Source organism: Panthera uncia, chromosome C2 (assembly GCF_023721935.1).
Source record: "Panthera uncia isolate 11264 chromosome C2, Puncia_PCG_1.0, whole genome shotgun sequence".
Classification (NCBI taxonomy): Eukaryota; Metazoa; Chordata; class Mammalia; order Carnivora; family Felidae; genus Panthera; species Panthera uncia.
This window is the reverse complement of record NC_064810.1, coordinates 149635244-149659094: the sequence shown is the minus strand read 5'-3', so window position 1 is coordinate 149659094 and position 23851 is coordinate 149635244. Positions and strand designations below refer to the sequence as shown.

The following is a 23851-nucleotide window of genomic DNA, read 5'->3' as shown; positions in this document are numbered from 1 at the left end:
CCCAAAAGGGACAGACAAGCCTCATACTCACAGTGTGAGTGTGGGGGAGGCGGAGAGAGAGAGGTGCTGGGGCTCCAGTGCTCCCACACACACACACGGGTACACACGTGCACGCACACACACATGCGCCCTCTGTAGGGATCCTTCCGGCATTCAGGGAAAGAGACCACAGGACTCAGTCTTATAATTTTTATAAAAACCCTCAGTCTGGGGCTGGCCAGAGGGCGGAGGGCTGCAGTGTTTTTCCTAACGGAATCGAAGAGAGCTCCAGGGACCGGGCCAGCTCCTGGAAGCCCAGAGAGGCAGCAGCTTTGACAGTATGTTAGAGCTGAAGGCAGTACGGGGCTTCTAGCTCCAAGCGAGAGGCTGGGAGCGGCCACACCAGCCCTGTCCCTGCCTGTGGACAGAGGGCCCGGCCGGCTTGGGGCAGCCGCCTCCAGAATCCCCAAACCTAGTCCTGGAGAGACACCTTCACAAAGAGGGTGGCAGAAGGGTGCTGGTCTCCGTTCTTTGACAAGAGGTGGACGTGGCGGTATCCTGGCAGGTGGATGGGCAGGAAAGAGCACACGGAGAGTTGCGGTCACTGGATGAGGATGCTTCAAGGGACAAGGGCCCCAGCCCAAGAGACCGCAGGCCCTGCCTCCCCGACCTCGCTGTCTCCCCCCCTCAACACACACTCACCCTGCTTGAGGCTGCCCAAGGGGATGGTGCTCTGGCCAATGAAGTCGTTCTTAGAGGAGGCGTCATAATCCTCCACCAAGAAGCGCACGAGGGCGAGCTCAGGCACAACCACCTCGAACTCAAACTCTGTGTCCCACCACGGGTTGAAACCTAGGGGTGCAAGCACCGCGTCAGCAGCGTGGACGCCGGCTCCGGCGGGGGGGCCCCGCCCAGGCCCCGCAGGTACCGTTATTGGTGACCACAGCCGTCTGGCGGCTCGCCGTGTCCCGGCCCACGCCGTGGATCTCCACCGTCACCTTGGGGTCCACGATTGAATTCTTATTCTTGTTGACTTTTGGCAGCTGCTGCCCGGAGATGACCTGAGGAAAGGCAGGGGACCAATGAGGGGTGGGGAATGGTGGTGAGGGAGGAGGGAGGCCCACAGGCTCCTGTCCCTCCCGTGGCCGGCCGTACCCTGACACTGAGCCGCTTCCGGGTCCACCAGGGCCCCTGAGCCAGAGCACGTGAGTTAAAGGTCGAGTTCGGGTCTCGCAGGAAGGCAGGCTTCAGCACGTACCCGCAGGCCCCATTGTCCTGGAAGCGGCCCTGGTACACATCCATCTCTGGGCCAGGTGTCTGGAAATTGAGGGCCACTGGAGGCGAGACAGAGCAGTCACAGGCTGTGGGCTGGTCTCCGGGGCCCTAGAGCCCGGCCTGCTCAGGGTAGACTGAGGCCTTAGAGGCCCATGGGGAGGCAGAAGGAGGGCCCAGCGCCACTCCAGTGCCTGCTGCCCCCCTGCCACCCTCCCTGACCCACCACACCAGCCTCACGTTTTATTGCTGGTGCCAGAATGCAAAGCCCTAGTGTGCTCACGATGAGGTTTCAGACACTGTGACTTGCTGGCGGGGGGATTATTTTCAAACCGAACCCACAACACGCTGTGTCTGGCCCCTGGTCCTCTGGCCCGAAACCCTCACCCAGGCCTCCTCCCAGGCCCCGCCGGCCCCCGCCGGCCCATACCGATCTGGCAGCCCCCGTTCCACATCTCCACGGGGCTGTAGTTGGAGGAGTCCGTTCTCCACCCAGCAGGGTAGATCCTGCTCAGGTGAGTCACATTGTGGCGAACAAAGCTGTTTCCTGAGAAGGTGTAGGTGGTCAGAAGTGCACACCCCCCCCCCCCCGAGCCCCGCCCCCCCCCCCCCCACCAGCTCCATCTGGTGCCGACTCTGCCAGGTCCCGAGCAGGGGGAGCCAGGCCTGACCAGTCCAAACGGTCAGACAGATGGACAGCACCCTGAGGGTGCAGGGCCAGGGCTCACCTGACTCTTGGAGCAGTCGGAGGGCGCGGTTCTCAGAGAAGGACACCATCTCATAGAAAGCCTGCCCTGGGGTGCCGGGGCCGGAGAAGCCCCCAAAGTGGACACTCTTGCAGTAAATGACCATATCGGAGAGCTCCTTCACTAGCCTGAGCTTGTCCTCCTGGGGGCCATGGGGAGGCCCCGGTTAGATTCAGAGGTTGGGGCAGGTGGGCACTGAGAGAGCCAGAAACCCAGACACAGAGACAGAGGGAGACAGACAGAGAGAGGGGGGCAGAGGGTCTGAGTGGCAGCCACAGAGAACTGAGACCAGGCAAACATCCCATGATGGGGGCGGTCCCCGGGGCTGACCCCTCCCCCACAACTCCCCCTCGAACCCTGGGCTTGTGCTGCACTCGGCTCCTCACTGCCTCGTCCTCCATCTCAGCAGCCTCATCCTCATCAGACACGACAGTGGCTTCAGGGCCACCCTCCCCGCCAGGGGGCAGGAGCCCCCCAAGCTTCTTGCCCTTCAGCAAGATCTTCCCCTTCAGTTGCTGAGAGTGGAGAAGCAGCTGGTCAAGACCAAGCCAACGGGCCTCCCGGCCAGTCCCCCCTGCCCTCTCATATGGGTACCCCCGTGCCCACCGCGAACCTCAGGGGAAGGCAGGCTGGTAGTGGCCCCGTCCAGCGGCCGGTCCAACAGCATGGGGCCCAGGATGGTGCGCAGGTGTCGCGCCATCACACGCTGCTGCTCCAGGCTGCAATGGTTCTCCAGGGACAGGATGACGGGGTAGGGGGACGCCTGGAGGCCCCAGGGCAGGTTAGGAGGGGGGTGCCGCCCTTACTACGGCCCTCCTCACCCGCCAGGAGCGCGCCCACCTTGAAGGCGTAGTCCCTGATGGCCCTGAGCACGTCGCAGAGGAGGATCTTGGAGGTGAACGTGTAGCCGTGGTAGATGATCGGCTCCAGGTTGGGGCCGTCCCAGCAGTCGAGCTCCAGGCAGCGGCAGCCCTTGCACAGCGCCCTGCGGGTAGGCGTGGCGGCTAGGCCCTCCGACCCCGCCCCGGCCCCGCCCCGCCCCCAGGCTGCCCCGGCCCCGCCCCGCCCCGCCCCGCCCCGCCCACGGGCCCCACCGGATGTAGGCTTCCGTGCTGCTGGGCCCGGTGAGCTGGTCTTCCAGCAGGTAGGTGTTGTGCGAGGAGGACATCAGGTAGTGGCTGAGCGGCTGGCCCATGTCCTGGTAGACCCGCCGATGCGCCAGGCTGAAGGCGCTGCCGTCGGCGGACAGCAGGTACATGAGGAAGCCGTCCTTGGTCATCTGCCGCTGCGCCTTGGCTGCGAGGGAGGAGGCCGGCACCAGTCAGAGCTCTGGAGGCCAGCCGCCTCCCGGAGACCTTCGGGAGGAGCCCCCTGCTGTCCCCGCCTCCCTGTCCCGAGCTCGCCCTGGACGTCTCTCGGAAGAGGTAAGTCTGGCAAATCATCAGGCTGTCATTACCCCAGAGTGGGGCTCTGTCTCTCCCTCCTCCTCCCCCTCCCCCCACCTTCTCGGTCCCCCCCCACACCGAGGCCCCCTCCTCAGTCTGCCGCCTCCTCCTCCTCCTCCTCCTCCTCCTCCTCCTCCTCCTCCGGGCCTCTAGACTGAAGCACAAGGAGGGGCCCAGAATGGGCACAAAGAAGGAAGCAGGAAAAGGGTTTGTTTTTCCGGCCTCCTCTCCTGTTTCCTGGAGGACCCTCAAACCCCTCTGGAGAAGGACCCGAGAGAGGGGTAGTGATGCTGGAGTCCTGTCTCCCATCTGCTTGCCTTCATGGGGCAGGCTGAGGCACCCCCCTTCCCTCCAGCTCCTGACACTCCCCGGGCGTCTCCCAGCCAGTGTAGACCCAGGGAGTGCAGGCTGAAGGCCCCAGCCAGGCCCTCACCCGCCTCGCTGGGTTCATAGCGCTCAATGAGAGAGAGGGCCAGCGCAGGCCCCGCCGCCTCCTCCCGCTGCTGGTGCTGCAGGAACGTCACTAACTGATCCACCGACAGCGTCTCCCTGGAGCCTGCGGCCTCCGCAAAGGTGCGGTCAATCTCCTCCCGCTGGGTCAGCATCTTGTAGAAGGCCTCGATCTCCTCATCCTCCAGCGAGTCTGTCTGGGAGCGGTCACATTCCTGCAAGGCCACGTGGGCGGGGCTCAGCGCATGCTCCCCACTAGGGTCGAGGGCCCACTGCCACACAGAAGCAGCCCTCACTCCCTGCCTCACCCTGAAGATCTTCCGGGCATAGCTGTCATCCACCTGGATGTTGAGCTCCTTCAGGAAGTTCTGCAGCTCCTTGAAGCTCATCTTGTTGTCCTTGTTTTTGTCAGCTTTTCGCAAGCAAGAGTGAATCCAGCTGGGCAAGAGGTAAGGAAAGAAAGAACCCAGGAGCCCTGATACCCCCACGGTCCCAGCTGGAGCCATGTTTCAAGCCCAGGGTGAAGTCCTGGGCCCAGGTGGACTGAGACCACCCACAGACAAAGCCCCCTGCGGGTGCAACTGCACGTCAGCATCCCAGGGACAAGATCCGATGGGCCCTTCGGAGAAAATGTTACATCCTATTAAGGGGTCTATTTTCTGTTGGCTGGATTTGAACCTTTTCACATTTGTAAAAACATTTATTTTCTCACTGTGGAAGAGGTCGCTTATAGACAACTTAGAAAATGCAGAAAGTAGGGACGCCTGGGTGGCTCAGCCGGTCAAGTGTCTGACTCTCGATTTCGGCTCAGGTCCTCATCTCACAGACGTGGGATCAAACCCCATATCAGGCTCCACACTGAGCATGGAGCCTGCTTAAGATTCTCTCCCTCTCTCGCTCTCTCTCTCGCTCTCTCTCTCTCTCTGCCCCTCTCCCCAGCTCTCTCTCTCAAAATAAATAAACATTAAAAAAAAAAAAAAAGAAAATGCAGAAAGTAAACGAACAAATCCCCCGTAGTTGTATCACCCACAGATAATTACTGTTACCATTTCAAGGTTTGTCCTTCTGGTTTCCAATACATCACTGTTAGCCAACTTGACTAAAGCACGTGAGGCTTATTTTACAGGAAACATCAAAACTTTAAGCCACAGATCAGAAGGTGAGGATATCACAAGCAAAAAACAAAGCCTGGCTCATGCTGTCACGATGGGGGCACTTAGGCCCCCACCTCTCCCTTCTGTCCCCTGTCCCCTCAGACTAGACCTGGAGAAGTCAAGAAAGAGGAACCCCACAGTACATTCCACAGAAATTAGAGAACAAAGACAACGACCATAATTTTTAAAAACCAACAGCAGGTTTTTAGAAAAAGTCGCAAAGGAAACAACATAATTGAGGCCATATAAACTTTACACAATTCTGAGGGTCAAAGAAAGAAAAAATAAAGTCCAGAAAACAGTACGATGACCCTAATAACTAAATGAGAGAAGGACACGAACTGACCTTTTACAAACGTTCTCGGTAATCAAAGAGACTAACAATTTGCAAATGAGCTGCGGTTTCTTAAACTGTAAGATCAGCAATTTCAAAGTATGTTACTTTGAAGGCACGCGGGGGTGAGGTGACACGGACACTCCCATCTTGCACTTGGACAAAGGAAATCAGTTCAACCCTGTAGGAATGTGGAGATACAGCTAACGTCTACACGTCTACATCATTTGACTCACTAATTCCACTTCTAGGAATCTATTCGTAAGGAAATACTCCTACTAAATACTGAAAGGTTTTATGAACATAGTTCTTTGCCATGTTACTTGTAGTAGTGAAAGGCTAAAAATAAATGTTCACCGCTAAAAGAATGGAGCGCTAACTTATAGGGCATCTACTCAATGGAATATTACAGTCGTTACAGCTGTTTATGGGGAAAGAATTATGATGTAATGTTACACGGAAAGTGGATACAAATGTATGATCTCCACTATTTTTGGCAAATGCATCATGAGGCAAATTGAAATGCAGAGAAGATTGGGGGCAGAACCCAAATCAGCAGTTTCTGAAGGAGATGGGTTTTGGGGGCCTTTAAAATTTCATTCTAACATAGCCATATTTTATGTATATATTTACATGAGAAAATAATTAGGGCAGAATTCTAGGTAAAAAAAAAAAAATCACGTTCAGAGTGGTCCAGCCAAGCATGAGGTCCCCCTGCCGACTGCTATTCCGTAGGCTGGAATGGGTTTATGACCTTGGGGTCTGGGCAGCAGAATCCTCCAGAGGGCAGAAGCCTGTCCAAGCACAAGCCTGTACTACAGAATTGGACTTTTAAGAAAGCTCAAAATCAGGTAGATATAGCCTTGAGAAAAAAACACTTAAAACTCTGAACTGCTGAAAATCAGAGAGTAAGGAAATTTAAATGTGTAACTTACACTTGAAAACGACAACACCATGTTGAAAGAAACTAAGGAAGACCTAAATAAATGGAAAGATACCCATATTTACAGACCACAACACTTGATTTGTTAAATGGGGAATACTCTCCAGATTGATCTACAGATTCAACACAACCCCCATCAGAATCCTGCTGGCCACTTTGCAGAAACTGATCCTAAAATTTATACGGGGCATCAAGGGACCCAGGATAGTCCAAATAATCTCACAAAAAAAAAAGAAAGGAAAAGAAAAAAAAAAAAAAGAACAAATTTGGAAGACTCACACGTCCTGATTTCAAAACTTAGTACATGAACTAACTTGGATTTTAAATAAATAAATAAATAAATAAATAAAACAAAAAAACTTAGTACAAAGTTATGGTAACTTAAATGTGGTGCATGCATATGTATAGATAAATGGAATAAAACTGAGTCATTAAATAAACCCTCATATTTATGGTCAACTGATTTTTGATGAGGCTGTAAATACAGTTCAATGAGGAAAGAACAATCTTTTCAACAAATGGTGCTGGAGCAGCTACCTACACGCAAAGAAATGAAGCTGGACCCCCCCCCCCCATCATGCCACAAAAACAAATTCAAAATGAATCAGAGACCTGGGGTGCTTGGCTGTCTCTGTTCATAGAGCACGTAACCCTTAGTCTCAGGGTTGTGAGTTCAAGTCCCACACTGGGCGTGGAGCATCCTTAAAAGAAAAAAAATTCAAATTAAAATTAAAAAGAAAAAAATTAAATTAAAAAGAAAAAAAAATCAAACACCTAAATGTAATAGCTAAAACTGTAAAACTTTTAGAAGAAAACATAAGAGTAAATGTTTGTGACTTTGGGTTAAGCAAAGCCTTCTTCGATATAACATCAAAAATCACATCAATGAAAGCAAAAAGTAGCTGAATTAGGCTTCACCAAAACTAAAAACTTGTGCTTCAAATACCATCGAGAAAAAGAAAAGAATCCCCAAAATAGGAGAAATTATTTGCAAAGCATAACCAAGCTGAGACTTGTGTCTAGAATATATAAATAACTCTTAGAACTCAATCATAAAAAGACAAAGAGCCCCAGTGAAAAACTGGGCCAGGGATCTGAGTAAACATTTCTCCAGAGAAGATGGCAGAAAAGCACATTAAAAAAAAACACAAAACACAAAACAAAAAAACACTCCACATCATGAATCAAATGCAAATCAAAACCACAATAAGATACCTATCAGAAACCAAAACAAACCAAAACACAAACCCCAGAAAATAACAAGTGTGTTGAAGACTTGGAGAAAATCGGAATCCTTGTGCACTGTCGGTGGCCATGCAAAGCAGTGCAAACACTATGGGAGACAGTATGGTGGTTCCTCAAAAAGCTGGGGGTAGAATCATATGATCTCGCAGCTCTCCCTCTGCGTATATACCCCCGAAGAACTGAAGGCAGGGTCTAAAGAGGTATGCCCAGAGTAGCATTATGCACAACAGTGAAAAGGTGGAAGCCACCAGGTGTCCCTCAGTGGAGGAACGGATGAACAAAATGTGGTCGGGGCAGACAACGGACTATCCTTATTCCACCTGAAAAAGAATGGAAACCGTGACGCATGCTACAGCGTAGATGAATCTTAAGGGCGTTCTGCTAAGTGAAATGAGCCAGTTGTAAAAAGACAAATCCTGTATGATTCTACTTATCTGAGGTTCCTAGGGTCGTCAAATTCAGAGAGACAGAAAGGAGAACGGTGGTTGCTGGGGGCTGGGGAGTGGGGATTGGAGGTGGGAGGATGGCAAGTTGTTTAATGGATGTAGAATTTCAGTTTTACAAGACGAAAAAAGCTCTGAATGTTGGTTGCACGACAATGGGAATGTACTCAACACTACTACGATAGTTGAAGACGGTAAATTTTATGTTACGTATATTTTACCACAATTAAATTTTTTTTAAAAAAGATCCATTTAATGGGGTGCCTGGGTGGCTCAGTTGGTTAAGCGACCAACTTCGGCTCAGGTCATGATCTTGCAGTTTGTGAGTTTGAGCCCCGCGTCAGGCTCTGTGCTGATGGCTCAGAGCCTGGAGTCTGCTTCGGATTCTATCTCCCCCCTCTCTCTGCCCCTCCCCTGTTCATGCTCTGTGTCTCTCTGTCTCTCAATAATAAATAAACATTAAAAAAATTTTTTTCAAAGATCCATTTAAAAAAGAGCTTAATAGGGGCACCTGGCTGGCTCAGTCAGTAGAGCATGCGACTCTTGATCTCAGGGTTGTGAGTTTGAGCCCCATGTTGGGTGTAGAGATTACTTAAAAATAAAATCTCTTTTTTTTAAGAGCTTAACAACACAAAATGGGCAAAGGATCTAACGGATATTTCTTCAAAGAAGATATACAAATGACCAATAAACACATGTAAAGATACCCGACATCATTAGCTATCAAGGAAATGCAAAGCAAAACCACAATGATGCCGCTTGATACCCACAAAGCTGGCTACAGTAAAAAAAGATAGTAACAAGCCTTAGCAAAGATGTGAAAAGTTGGAACCCTCATACACTGCTGGTGAGAATGTAAATTTCCTCATTGGAGAACAGTTCGGCAATTCCTCGAAAGGTTAAGCATACGGTTACCATAAGACTTATAAATTGTAGGTATATACCACATGAAACTTGTACACAAATGTTCATAGCAGCATTGGTTCATAAAAGCTCCGAAGTGGAAACCCAAATGCCCATCAACTACTGAACGGATAAATAAACTGGGGAATAACCACGCCATGGAATGTTATTCAGCCATAAGAAGGAATGAAGTCCTGATTCATCCATTCAGCATGGATTCGCCTGAAAAACATGCTCAGTGAGAGAAGCCAGTCACGAAAGACTGTATCTTGTACTTAACGTGAGATGCCCAGAAAAAGGCAGACATATAAAGCCAAAATGTAGATTAGTGGTTGTCTAGGGCCTGGGGGGTCATGGGGAGATGGGGAGTGGCTGCTAAGGGGTGTGGGGTTTCTTTTTAAGGTGATGAAATGTTGTAAACTTACTTCCAACTCTGTGAATGTACGAAACAGCATTAACTTGTACACTTTAAGCAGGGGAATTACACGGTATGTGAATCATATGTCAATAAAACTGTCATTAAAAGAGGGGACTGGAGCTGGCTCCTCCCTAACCCTATGTACCAGAAGCCCGATCACTTTGAGTCCTAGGCTAGCGTGTTGTGCACCCAGACTTGGAAGTGAATTTGTTTTAAGCCCACAGGCTGGCCTGCACACCAGGCCCCGGGAAACTTGGGCCCCACTCCCCCCAGAATGGCACAGGGGGTACCAGGGCCTCCCAAATCCCCAGAGAGAAAAAATGTAGTAACTCCAGGAAACATGCTTAAAACACCCAAGGCACACCCTCCCGTGGAAGCAGGCTGCTGCCATTAGCCTCACCTGTGCTGGTTATTGGTGGGGAGAAGAGGGGACATTGGGGGGTGCACAGTGTAGGCCAAACAGGGCTCCAGGTACCTTTTCTGCCTCCCTTCAGCTAAGGACTGAAGTGTGTTCCCCCAAATCAATAAGGTGAAGCCCTAACCCCCAATATGATGGCATCTGGGGATCCGTCTTGGGGGGCTTAGATGAGGTCACGAGGTGGAGCCCTCATGATGGAATTCGTGCCCTTATGAGAGGACACACCAGGGATCGTGTTGACTCTCTCTCTCTCTCTGCCATGTGAGGACACAGTGACAAGGCAGTCAGTCACCCACAAGCCAGGAAGAGTGCTGTCATCAGAATCCAACCATGCTGGTAACCAGACCTCGGACCTCCAGCCTCCAGAACTGTGAGAAAGTGAACTTCTGTTGTTTAAGCCCCCAGGCTATGCTATTTTGGTGCGACGGCCCGATCTGGGTATCTTCCGTTCCCATGTTGCCCTGGGGATGGCCAAAGCCAGTATCCACAGGCTGGGCCAGGACCCACTGCCACCAAAAGGATACTGCTGCAGCTTCTGCCGCTGGTCCATGGAGCCCGAGTGGTGGATGATCTTGCGCAGACCCTGCACCCAGTGCCGGGCGTCAGCGGGCGATGGGGCGATGAGGTCTAGTGTATTGCGCTGGTCCTTGAAGACGATGGAGAAGCAGCGGTCCTCGGGCACGTCGCGGGCACACTTCTCCAGGCCCTGCGTGCGGTGCCCCGTCCGCACCTCCTGAATGTCCTCAATGGAGACTGCGAAAAGGGGACAGGTGGCAGAGGGAGCTGCGAGGCCAGTCCCTGCCCCCGATGCGCCCAAGGCACGGCGTAGGGGCCGGTAGAGCCGGGGCTGGAGCTCTACGATCCAGAGACAAGGAGAGGGACAGGAGGACAGACGAGGCGGCACAGAAGGGAGGAAGGAGGCCAGAGACTGAGGTGTTGGAAAAACGTGAGACACAACTGCGGTGCGCAGCGGACACGCACAGGGAGGGACAGAGGGAGAGGCCGACCTCGGAGAGGGGCACCTGGGACCCCAGCCCTGCTCTTTCTGGACTGGGAGGGTGTAGGACCCCTGGGAGAGTACTGGGGCCGGACAGGGCTTTCAGAGATGGGGGAGACCACTCTGGAGCTTGGAGCCTGTGACAGACAGGAGGCCACAAACCCTCCTCATTGCCCTTGACTTTGTACCGTCTTCCCCTCAGACAGCCATGAGAGCCTCCAGGCCCCTCTCCTGACCATCCAGGAGACAGAAGCCATCATGGCCCTGGGGCGTGGGTGCAGAGGGAGAAGTGCTTGCGTTGGAGCGTAGACAGGGCCCTGCCCTGCATGTGTCTGTGTGTGTCCTGACCTCAGAGAACCCCTTGGCAAGGAGGGTGCAGGAAGGCCGTGGCCCTCTAGGACCCCAAGGGGTGCCCCTTAGGAGTCTGAGGGAGTACGCCATTCTGTCCTCAGAAGCTGGGGGAGAGGCCTCCCGTCACATTCAAGCCTTCCAAGCTTCAGGGAGCAGCAAGCCCCTGCCTCCCTACTACCCCCAGTGTGTCCTCCCTGGCCTGGCCGTGAGCCAGTCCCACCAGCTGGGCTCATGCTAAGCTGCCTAGCATCAAGGTTCAGGCTCTGCCCCTGCCCCACCCGCGTCCTGAGCCATCCACATCCATCTGTCTCGGGTCCTAGACCAGCTCTGGCTACAAGCTCACCTCTCCTCCTGGTGCCTGCCTGCACCCTGAGTGCCCAGACGCCTCCCAGCCACCTACCTACAAGCCCTAGGTGTATGACATGTGCCCCCGCCTGGGCAGCAGGCTCTGATGGCCAGACACGTGAGCCCTCGGCCATCTGGGGTGCTGGGGGTACCTGTGCTTAATCCCTCTGCCCACGGCCTCCTGTGCCGGCGAGGCTCACCCCAGCGGCAGGCAGCTGACCCAGGCTGGGGTGACAACAGGAAACCTGAGCTGTGGAGCTGGGCCAGCACCCCCACCCGCACCAGAGAGAGATTCCAGATGCCTCCGCTGCTGATAATGCCTTGTCTGCCTCTGGGAGCCAGAGTGGGGGGGGGGGTGTGGTAGTGGAAGGGTCAGGGGAAACTTAGCAGGAAGCAGAGGCAGAGAGAACTGGGGGCGCTGCTCCCCTCCTCCGTCACCTGGCCTCAGCTTCCCCGAGGACAGAGCGCATTTGGGGCCAACAGTCTTGCTGCTCACCCAGAGAAGGGAAGCAGCCAACACGGGTGCTCAGTCCGAGAGCTGTCTCAGTGTCTCTGTCACGGAAGAAAGCCTCTTCTAGCCATGTTCCTCACCTGAGCACACCTGGTGCCTGACCCCCCACCTGTCACCCCTGCAGCCCCTCTGCCCAGGCCCCTCACTTGTGCCCCTTCCTCGTCCTCCCCTCTGCATCTTTGCTCACGCTGGTCTCCTGCCTGGGATGCCCCTCCTGCCCTCGTGTTCACAGCTGTCCCAGGATGAGGGGCTCGTCTCCCCAGCCCAGGTCCCCTCCCCTGTCTCCGCCCCCCCGCCCACCGCCACCAAGTGCTGGGCACACAAGTGTACTGGCTAATGTGTGGGCTCTCGGGAATCCCCAGGGCTCAGAGAACAAGATGCCCCGTTCCCACCATGCCGCGCCCCCCCCCCCCCCCCCCCCCCACCGGCAGCCCCATATCAGGGCAGAGGCCTATGAAGGAGACTGGCTGGTGCCACGGACAGGAAAGGTCTGGGTCGCTTCCATGCTGTGCGGCTGATGTGCACTCGGGTGGTTTTTTGAGAGACTTCAGGCTCCATCCGTTCCAAGCTGACCCTGCCCTGCTCAGAAACCCGTGGCCCATAGCCCCAAGGCCCTAGCCCAGCTCCGCATCCGACCCTGCTCCTACCCCGCCTCACCTCCGGCCTTGCTACAGCCACAGGGCCAGCAGGCCATACTTTCTCAGCTGACTACCTCAGTTTCCTGAGGCCGGCAAACCCTCCATGGGCACCCTCAGCGGGCAGGCCCTCCGCTTCCTGCTGTCCCCCCTCCCGCCCCGGGCCTGTCGCCCGTGTCTGATCTCACTCCCAGCCGACTGACCCTGTCTCCGTGTGCCCCCTCCCCCACCCCGCCACTGCCACAGCCAAAGGCAGGGATCTGGGTTGTGTGGAATCCAACGGCAGTGATCTTCCTGCGCGGTCCTACACAACAGTCACCCGCCGCATGTGGCTATTTAGATATAAATTAGTTAAAATTCAGTAGAATTAAGAATTCAGTTCCTTAGTCATCCCAGCCACGTTGCCAGTGCCTGATGGCCATAGGTAGCCAGTGGACCTATACTGGACAGCACAGATCTAGAACATTCCTGTTACCAAAGAAAGTTTTTTTGGGGTAGCACTGATCTAAAAATTTCCCACCACGTAAAGATGCGGAGGGGAGCACTCGTGTTGCAGAGTCTTTAGGGCATTCTCTGTTAAGAGGTAGCTGTCTCTGTGAGGGCTTGCTGGAGGCGCTCTCCGTTTACAGGCCCGAGGCTTGGGTTCCTGGGCCTTTTCAGAAGCTGCCAGAAAACCCTCAGGCCCAACACCCTCAAGGGAACTGCCCAGCGAAGGGCTCTCTCTGCTCCACCCCACCTCTTCGCTATGGCCCCAGTCCCGGGGAGGAACTGCCTCCCGCAGCCCCACCTCGTATCCTGGCCACTGACACCGGGAAGGGCCTTATCTGCCCCCGGACTTTGGGCCTGGCTTGTGGCCTCATTACACCTGGAGTCAAACTCCACCCAACTTCCCTCCCTCCCACATCTGTCTCAGTGGATACCCTGTGAGTTCAGACAACCCTTCCAGCAACCTCCCTACTTCTGAGCCGGACCTTCCCATCTGTGGTCGTGTTTATATACCCCTACCCCCCAAAGGCCTCGCCGTCTGTGGTCCTCCGTGACCACCCTCTCCGGCCCAGACTAGGCCTCAGTTTCCCTATCGGTGATTTAGCAAACTCTTCTCCGCCACCCTTGCCAACTTTCAGTCTCCCCACATCTGGTCCTGGTTGTGTGACCGACCCGGGCCCCACCAGGCCAGGCCTGGGCTTCCCTATTTGTGGTCCCGGTCCAGGATTGACCGTCCCCCACTCCCTGCCCCAACCAGCATCAGTTTCCCCACGCAAACACAGGCTCCCCACTCTGCTCCCACCCTGCGGCCCTGGGATACTCACACAGCTGGGACTCTGGGGTCCGCATGACCTTGCGGGACTCCTGCCAGATGGTCTTGCAGTCTTCCTGCAACTTGTAGAAACGCTCCCTCCGCCATGAGTTGGACTTCACCTTCAGGAGCTGGCTGCCCTTCAGCAGTACCTGTAGGTCCTCATCATCCTGTAGGCCTAGGGGACAGAGCTGGTGAGATGCCATTGCCTCCAGTGTCCCTGCTGCCGCCGGACCCATGCTAGCTACTCCCACCTCTGGACCCTTTCGGAGCCCACTTCTCACCAGCCTCCTCCTCAGCTCTTGGTTCCCTTCTCCCACCTTCACCCAAGCTCCAGCCTGATCCTGGAGCCCTGCCTCCTCCAGGAAGTCATCTCTGACTGCCAGCTGAGGCCATGTAAACCTCAGGACACCCGCCCACTGAACGCCACACTTTATACACCGTGACCTGCCACCCACAGCTGAATGGACAAAGGGAAAGCAGCTAATTCAAGAACATCTGGTTCCTGAGGTTTTTTAGGTGTCCTGAGACAGCCTGGTTCTGTAAGAACCCTCCTGGTCATACTTAGGGATCAGACTGATCTGAAGGAAGCTGGGACCAAAATATCAGGCAGGGCAGGAAAGAAAAGGTCCTGAGGTCAGAGCAGTTGTAGTTCTTGGTGTCAACATTATGGTTGCAGTAGGGCCCTTGTGCCCGTCCCTGCCTCCCTCGCCCCTGCTGCCCCCACCCTAACTTGCACCTGCTCGAGCAGGTCTCTGATCCTTGCCCCCAGGGAGACCAATGAGCCTACTGGGGCCTATGTTTGGCCTGCTGGGATGCCCCTGTCTCTCCCTGCCCGCTTCATCTCTGAGTGTCCTGGGTCGGGGAACCTCAGCGTATCATAGCCCTGAGGCACAGCACAGCCTTCTCAGCAGCTGAGGCAAGACCTGGTCCAGGGCGCCAAGTGACGACCAGAACCCTGGCTGCACGGCCCCTCCTGCCCAGCTGTCTTCAGACACACAGGCTGGCTTGCGTGGCGGGGGCTCCCAAAGATATAATGCCCTTTGTCCTACCAGCTCCAAGCAGGAGGTACCAAAGGGGCACCAGGCCTGGATCCCCGGGAGCCCTCATCCCCAAGCAGACCCTGTATCAACTGTGATCAGGGAGAGACCACTCCCCACCTTAATGACTCATCAACGTAATACAGAGATAAATGCGCCTAGATCTGTATCTGTCACCCAAGCCAGAGGCAGTCCAGCAGCCAGCTCTGTTCAGAGGCAATCGGCCATCTCCCCTCACTCTGTCCCCCAAACTAAAACTAGGTGGCCCTTCGGCGGTCCTCATCCTTCTGCTCCAGCAGAGTGGTGACATCAGGGACCACGTGGGTCCAGTCTGAGGGGCCTGTGACTAGGCCTATAAGCTTTGTTTTTCTGAGCCCAGATCTGCAGCGCCTGATAGGCTCTCCAGCTTTATCCACGCTCCCACTGCCCCCACCCCGACCAGCCTTCCCCATACCCCCACAAGACCTACAGAACCTTCTGGACCACTTCCCTAGGCCTCAGCCACCCTTACCCTCCCTATCCCTCCCCGATCTCCTGCCTCCACTGGGGACAGTACCCAGTGCTGAAAACCACCCCCCCCACCCCGCCCCATGGCTTTAGGCAGCTCCCCTCTGTCTCTGGGCTTCTGTTCCCCCATCAGCACTGGGTCAGAACAGCATAGGAAGAGGCGTCTGTGGGCCTCCTCAGAGGTGTCTGTCTGATGTGCCTTCTCCCTCCTTTGTCCCAAGTCTCCCCACACTTCTGGGAGACCCCGCTGGGAGACTCTTGGTGTGAGCAGTCCCACTTCAGCCCCTGGGGAGGGTCAGTGCAGGAAAAGGGGGCTCCTGCAGGAAGTCCTAAACTGTCGGCTGTGTCTGTGGCGTTGAAACAAGAGGAAGAGGGAAGGGAGTTCCCGGATGCCCGAAGAGAGTCCCCCAGCCTCTGCTGGGGCATTCATTCCGCTGTCCTTTCTGAGGCTGAGGTAGGACTGCCAGGGGCCTCTCCGGACCCTCTGCCTGGCCCCCGCGCCCAAGCCGGGCGCTCATCAGGGCCAGCCGCTGCCACACCACAGATGGTAATGGGGGGACGGGATCGGACAGTCGAAGGTGAGCCCCACCCTCCGGCCCTGGAAAACACCGTGAGGAGATGACATGTTCATCCTGTCCTGGAGCCGGGCCGTGGCCCTGTCTGCGGTCAGGCAGAGATAAGTCCCCTGGCTGCCGACGTGGCTTCCGGAACACGGACCTCAGCCCCAAGGTGGGCCTTGATAATCGCCACTGCCTCCTGGGCCATTAGCAAACCTGGGCAGGCACCCCTACCTCTGAGCCTCACCTGTGGCCCTCTTGTCTCTGGGGCCTCTGGGCTGCCCGCCCCACCACTTTTCCTCCCTGAGCACCCGGAAAGTCTACGGACACCCCGCGCCCAGCCCCACTCGCTCATCTGTGGTACCTTCTCCTCCTGAGAAGGGGCCTCTGAGCTCAGGGGCCCCTGGGCTGATCTGCAGCCTGCCCCGGCTGGCTACACGCAGCGAGGTGGCCTCTGTGAGTACGGAGGGTGCTGCGGGTGCCAAGAGGCTGAGGGGGGTGCCAGGAATCCTGCCCCCATGCACCTAGGGTGATGCATAATGGAGACAAATCGGGTCTGGGACCCACGGCAACGCACAGCTACACAATCACACACTGCCGTCCTCAACATCGCCAGAACATCGTCATAACAACGATAATAATAGCAGCCACCATAACATTAATGGTCAGGATTTGACCAAGATACTGATCTTAGCACGTGTATTTAATCTCCCCAACAACTCTATGAAGAAGGCACTATCATTACTCCCATTTTACAGATGAGGAAACTGAGGCTCAAGGAAGTTACACGGTGGAGTCAGGACTCAGAAGCCTGCCCAAGGGTTAGTGCTAAGAAACACTGCCTTATGTAGTCACTACTCAGGCACAATGAGTAATGTTACAAAGAGCACTGTCAGAAAATCCACGTAACACGTATTGTAACACAGAAAAACAGAATCAGTCACCTGGGACACGCGCAGTCACACGGCATCACACTGGATCACACGCTGTCACACTGGTGCCACGGTGTCGCGCACATGTTACATATCATCGCTGCTGCACAGTGGCCCCACTGCCGCACGAGGGACAGAATCACCACTAGGTCACACACTGGGTCACCCAATGTCACATTTGTCACTCACATTTGCACAGCATCACACTGGATCACGTAGTCTCAAACAATCATCTCACTGGGTTACAGAGTCATTACCCCGGGCCACATACCTAGTAATGCCTCAGAAATCTGTAAACAGGAGGGGCTAGGGGTGGCGAGGAGGGCCCTTTGGAGGGGCTCAGGTAGATCAGAAGAGGTAACCAGTCCCCCCATACTCACTCCACACGCCATCCCTGCAAACACAGCCCCACCGTGGCTCTCACTCACAGAAGCACTGAACATGTCCAATCAAAGGATCGAAGGCAGGAATCCCGAGCTCAGGGACATACGGTCTACCTACATCGTGTCCCAGCTGCCTTCCCAGCAGAGCTAGGTGCCCTCCTGGTCCCTTACCCAGCCTCTGCCCATTGAGCGCTGCCACCTTGAGGCTCTGCTCCTGCAGGTAGAGCTCTCTGGAGCGGGTCCGGCTGCGGATTCCTAGGCATTGCATGACGCTCCCCGGTGCCTCTGCCGCCACCGAGCCTGGCCCGGGACAGCAAAGCCTCTAGAAAGCCCTGGCCGTGGGGGCGGAAGCACCGCCCCGAGAGGAGCAGGGGAGGAGACCGGGCGTGGGGGGCGGGGCCAGAATCCAGAAGGAGGGGCTAACCTGGAAGGGCGGAGCCTCGGCCCTAGAGGCGGGGCGTGAGAGAAATCTGGGCTGAAAGGGGCGGAGGCAGACCCTAAGAGACGTGGCCAGTCCCGGGGGGGCGGGACCTTCGCCCCCGGGGGGGCGGGCCCCAGGCGGGGAGAGGAGGAGCCAGAGAGGCGGGAGTGGGACAAATCCGTAACCCAGGAAGCAGATCTGTGGCGAAAGCCACAGCCCAGAAAGCTGATAGGGGGCGGAGCCACAGCCCCAGAAGTTGGGGTCGGGGGACGAAGGAAAGGAACCGGGTCTGGGAAGCAACCTGGAGGCAGAGCCTCTCTCAAGGGGCGGAGCCGAGGTCCAGAGGGCAGACCAGGGGAGGGTAAACGGCCCTAAAAACGCGGGGTTCGCGTAGGGAAAGGAGGAATTTCGGCTTTGGAGGAGGTGTCCACCGGGGGGCGGAGACCGAGCCGCGAATTCGAAACACCTGCTGGGGGCCGGGCGAAGGACCAGAAGCTGGAGCGAGATTGAGCAGAGGAGGGGAGACGGGGTGGCGGCGGCCACCGCGGACGAGTCTAGGAAGACGGGATGGGGCGGGTTAAGGAGGAGCCTGGGCTGGAGCCTGGGGCAGACCACCAAGCCTGCCAAGTATTTTACCTCAATTACTCAACGAATTCATTGTAATTCAGCCGGCTGTTGCCTCGCTTGTGAACCTCAGGCGGGCCTGTTTTCTTTTCTCGGTTTCTCCACCAGAGTGGGGTCATCTCCACGGTTGCGAATGCGAATGGAATTCTTGAAAAAAGGCTGATCTTAAAAATGAGCCCATTCACGCAGGCTTGCTTTGATTAACAGACGAGAACTACCGCAACTTTCTACAAAACTGGGCCGCCAGTGTGCTCGGGAACAGTGGGACCTTTCATGTAAGTTACAACTTCTCTTTCATGCATCCAGCCCCTACTGTGTGCCAAGGTCAGAACACCACCCAGAGGCCTGACTCACCCTTCTTTTACTCTCCGCCCCTGAATAGTTCCTCCTTTCGCCTCACTGCAGCTCCAGTCACCGGCGCGGGCAGTGAGTCACCCTCAAAGCCAGCCATTAGCACAGCCAAGCAAAGCAATACTAACAATAAACTGAAGCGCACAGTGATTTGCCTAAGGTCACGTCACAGAGAGTAAGTACATCGTGAGAACGTGTGTTGGTGTAGATGAGCCGAAATACGGGCACAGGCAAGTTGTTCTTTATTTGGAGGGCAGCGGGCAGAGGGCAAGGTAAGCCTGTTTTAGAGAAACCACACAAGGGTTCTCATTCAGAGGACCAAGGACCACCCCCCGACCCCAAGGGCCTATGGATGGAATCACACTTCAGTGTAACTTGCTTCCTTCGAATGCTCATGTATTTTCTTTTATGCACTTAAACACATGACCCTGAGGAGGCGTCCACAGGCTTCATCTGACCGCCAAAGTGACCTATGGCACAAAATGTTAGGATCAGCGAGGATCGGTGTGCCTGTGGGGTATACGGGCCTGGAACTCCGGAGACAGGCAGGTTTGAAACATAACTGAGGTGAACAGGGGGCTGGCCACCCCCACCTGCTATGATGGCTCTGGAACCGTTATCTCTCTTTTTTTTTTTTTTTTAATTTTTTTTTTTTAACGTTTATTTATTTTTGAGACAGAGACAGAGCATGAACAGGGGACAGGCAGAGAGAGAGGGAGACACAGAATCTGAAACAGGCTCCAGGCTCTGAGCGGTCAGCACAGAGCCCGACGCGGGGCTCGAACTCACGGACCGTGAGATCATGACATGAGCCGAAGTCGGACGCTTAACCAACCAAGCCACCCAGGCGCCCCTGGAACCGTTATCTCTTGAGGGCACCGGCTTTTTTGCCCACCTAGAGCTCCTATGCCCATAAGTGCCTTGTCCTTCCGACATCCCCTGCAAATTGATGTTGTATACCATGGGTGAAAAGAAAGGACCCAGAGAGGCAAAAAGACTTGCTCAGGGTCATAACATAAAGAGATGCGAAATGAGGACTGGAGCCCAGGGTTCCTGGGGCCCAGATGGGGGCCCTCCTACAGCCTGCCTTCCACTTTCACAAACGCCAGTCGTAGAGCGGGGCAGGGTGGATTTGGTGTAGGAAAAGTTGGTAAAGGTGGATGTGTTCCGTGAGGGGAGGGCCTGGGAGGTAGTATCCTTTCAGGCACGTTTGGGGAGCTGCTGGAGAGGCTGCGACTGGCTAGGATGCAGGCCTGGCTAGAATGGAGACAGCAGAGGTAGTGCAGGAGGGGAAGGAGGCCAGGGGACTGGAGCATCAGTCTGAGGGCTTCAGAGGCACCAGAAAGAGCCCCTTGGTTCTCGAGTCCTGTTCTGGTCACATTTTTCCTAGCAAGGGACTATCTTATGGTGCCCCCTCATCTCCCAAAGAACACACAGGGCATGATCACTTGGGGGTGAACCTCCTGCAGAAACGTAGCCCCTGCTGAGTACCAGGCACTGTTTCCATTGCCTTATACATATTACCGCATTCAGTCCTTACAGCAAGCCTGTGAGGTAGGTAGCATTCGTATCCCCTATTTTGCTGAGGAAACTGAGGCACAAAGAAATCAAGGGATCTGTCTGAGATGAAAAAGTCAAGGCTTGAACTCATATAGCCTGCCTCCAGAATGCATGCCTATAGACTACACTTCATCTGCATGCATCTGGGGTGAGGACGTAAGGGACATCTCCTATCTAGGTAGGCTGTAGCGCCCTCCCCCCATCCCCACCCCCCCCCACCCGACCCCAGGCCAATGGAGGGGGCCTTTCTGCAGCAGACTGCCAACGGCCCAAACCAGATGGTGTGGTCCTACAGCACATGTCCAGTGCTGGGGGGCACGAAATATGAAAGGGGTGCAGCGTGGACAATCTGGAACAGCACAGGTCACAGTGACCACCCCTTCCCACCATCAATTCTCCTTGACAGGTTCTTGCGTCCTGATTTGGTTTGTAGCAGGGGGGACAAAGGTGATTAAGGGACGTAATTCTGGGTGATGTGCTAGAAGTAGGAGGGCCTTCAGAGAAACGATTGAGGATTGTAGTGTTCATGACGGCCCCACAGGAAGGGCTGGACAGAGTGAGGCATTTGGGAGGCAGGTCTCAAACCGAAGGGGCCAGTGCGGCCAAACCCACGCCACAGTCCCTCCACGTAGCTTCCTCTCCGGGGAAGACACCAGGGAAGAGATATTGCACAAAGGCACGGATGCCCGAGAATGGAGCCCATTCCAACATGAGCTGGGCCAGAGGCGACCAGAGGGCTTGCAGGAGGAGGAGACCTGAGGGTGAGACAGGCATGGAAGACGTGGCAGTGTGCAGGGTAGATGGCACTAACCAAGGGATGAGAGAGAAAGCAGAGGTCTCTACTCTGGTGCTCTGAACCATCCAGCCTCCCTTTCTGCCAGTCTGGCAGAAGCACTAAGAACACGTCTGGTCTGAGGAGAGAAGAGGGAGCACTGGAAAGGGGGCAGGAACCCCATGACCCAGCTGGACGAGATTGCCTGGCGGAGCCCAGGCTACTGGTGTGAGGGTAACAGCTCTGGGCACTGAGCAAAGGTCTCTTTGGGCCATGGAGACCACGTGCAGGCCAACTGGGAAACACAAGATAGACTGGGGGCTGGCTGAAAAGAACATCTCCTATCCCCCTGAAATCCAGGGGGTCTCTAGTGGTCAGCTGGAGGGCTCTGCCTTTCTCCTTCCCATCTATTATCTCCCTGTATGGTTTAGATGGTTGAGTGGTGGGCACTGAAGCCTCCAACCCCAGGGATGCCAGAGAACGCGGAGTTATGGTTAAGCAGTGATTGGCGTGAAGGGCAGGGTTTGCTGAATTGGCAGATGATCTCAGGGGCCAGGAGGACAAGATACCCTTAAGAGTGGGTGAGTCCCCAGGGCGGAGCAAAGAATGCCAGACCAGGTTGAGGGTCCTGACCTGCCAGAAGACCGCCAAGGCCCTGCAGTGGGGGAGCCCACAGCTGCTTTTTCTCCGGGAGGGACGGCAATATGGCCAGGAGCCGGCCCAGACTGTTTCCCCGGTGGGTCGGAGGGCCAGAACTCGGCTGGACAAAGGGTGAAGCGGCAGGCAGTGCGCGGTGAGACTTGGCCCGGCCCCGCCAGGAGGGTGCGCGGTTACGAGGGTCGCGCTGCTCCTTCCAGCTGGTGCATCGCTGACCAGGATTTCTGCGCGGGGCAGTTACGGCCGCCCAGCCCGAACTTGCACCCCTCCTCCTCTCCTTCCCTCCCCGCTCCTTGCACACCTCCGCCTCTCCTTCCCTCCCCCTCCTCCCCGCGCCACACCCGCTCGGCCAGACGCGGTCCAGGCACGCCTGGGATTTGGGGAGCCTCTCGGGCAGCCCGGACGGGGCGGGGAAAACTTGGTTATTCGTGGATGCTGGTTCCGTCCCTCCTCGGCCCCTCCGTGCGCAGCCGACCATAGAGCCCAGCCTTCTGAGACCAGAAAAAGGCAGAATCTTTCAGGCGGGGTCGGGGGTAGCCTTCAGGGAAGTCTTCAGAGTCACGACCCGCCCCCCCACCTCCGGCCAGATCTGGGGGACAAGGCTGGAGACGCCCAAGGTCTTGCGGGGCAGTCCCACCCCGAGAGTCCTGGGCCGAGATTTCCCCAATGCAACAAAAGGGCCGAGAGGCGGGCCCGGGGCGGGGCGGAGGGCAGCCGGAGGAGCCTCGGGCCCCCCGCCCAGGGCCGGGAACGGCTTTCCGCGGGGGTCGGCCCGCTCAGGGTCTGCCCGCACGCCAGCCAGGAACTCACCGTGCAGGGTCAGGAAGTCCCGGCCCGAGTCCATGCCCGACGGGCGGCGCAGCGGGAGGGGGCGCCGCGCGACACACGTGCGCGGCGACTGCGCCGATGGCCTCGGGTCCGAGCCGAGTAAGGTGGAGGGACCCGAAGGGACTGCGGTGGGAGGAGACCGGAGGTGGGCCCGGGACACCGCCCCGCCCCCTGGACCCGCCAACCCGCGTCTCTCCCCGCCCCCTCCAGGGATCGGGGAGGGCCGAGGTGGGGGCCGAGCAGCCCCCCCCGAACCCTGGCCCAGGCTAGTGGGCGCGTCCCGGCCAGAAATAGCCAGATTCCTCCCGCTTCCTCCGCCGCCGCCACCCACAGGCCGCGGGCCCTGTCATTACCAAGGGCGGCCCGGCCCCACGCCCTACTTGTAGGCGCCTCGCCAGGGTTGGGGTGATGCTCGAAAGAATCGCGTCATTCTGGGGAAAGGACCGCGTAGCTTCCGACGCCCAGCCGGGCTGCTGCGAAAGGGAGCCTGGGCGGCCGGGCGGCCAGCAGAGGTTCCCCAGAGCTGTACTTTTCCTTCTGCAAAATGCGTGCACGGGCACGGGTTAGGAGGTCCTCGGAGAGGTATGCCTGAACCTCGTCCGAAGGAGGGTACCCTCTTCTCTCGATGGGAAGTTTCTGACCCCAAGAGTGCCTTTGGTGAGGGCTGACACTCAGGCAGGGAAAGTTTACAGCAATTAGATGCAGGGAGCTCACCTTTGAGCCTCTCACACCCCAACCCCCTGGCGCTCTGTGCAGTAGAGTGGAGGGACGGGACCTAGGATGGGGTTACATCTCCAGGGTCCCTTCTTTGGGTAGCTTCCCAAGGGGCTGTCTGAACAAGAGGCCCTTATGGTCCCTTGTATCCCCTCAAGTCTTGCAACGCAGACACCCTCTTTATAGGGTACCCAGATACCGCCCCCCCCCCCCAGAAAGTCCAGGAATCCTGCTGCCTATCACCCTTTGGGAGAGCCTCCACAAGGCCTCCCAGGATGAAGGGTGCCGGGCCCACCAGTGAATCATCCAGGCTTCCTGGGCTGGTAAAGCCGATGTGAGAGTCTGGCAGAAGCCCGTTGGACCCCTCTTGGAGGAGGACGAGGCCTGGCTCACCTCAATCCTTCCTCTTCCCGGCCAACCGGGCCTAGGTGGCCTTGAATACCTCAGGGAGGGGTGTAAACCAGAGGGCACATCTTCCTGTTCTGACGGCTGAGACTGGGTCAGAACTTCCAGACTTTGGAGAGGCCCCTCCCCGCCTGTGCCTCCTGCACATAGAGAAGGTCTAGTCCTTTATCTGGCACTGAGTCCAGTGGTCCTGTCCTTCAGTAGGAGCGCCACC

General features: G+C 56.3%; 1 protein-coding gene across 6 annotated transcripts; it reads right to left on the bottom strand.

Moving 5' to 3' along the window:
* Positions 1–175: 175 nt before the first annotated feature.
* On the bottom strand, positions 176–22637 carry PLCD1 (phospholipase C delta 1). Of its 6 annotated transcripts, none has more exons than XM_049629016.1 (15): positions 22501–22637; positions 13900–14064; positions 10275–10503; positions 4201–4330; positions 3876–4107; positions 3092–3293; positions 2838–2982; positions 2611–2760; positions 2354–2512; positions 1980–2139; positions 1682–1798; positions 1135–1313; positions 908–1040; positions 682–831; positions 176–537 (listed from the first exon to the last, which is right to left on the bottom strand). In XM_049629016.1, the coding sequence occupies exons 1-15, from the start codon at positions 22532–22534 to the stop codon at positions 452–454; spliced, it is 2271 nt and encodes a 756-aa protein (XP_049484973.1). In that variant the 5' UTR covers positions 22535–22637; the 3' UTR covers positions 176–451. The 6 variants fall into 6 exon arrangements, with proteins under 6 accessions (XP_049484973.1, XP_049484975.1, XP_049484971.1 ...); XM_049629018.1 differs by lacking the exon at positions 22501–22637 and adding an exon at positions 17477–17760; XM_049629014.1 differs by having other exon boundaries at positions 3876–4330.
* Between the last annotated feature and the right edge of the window lie 1214 nt (positions 22638–23851).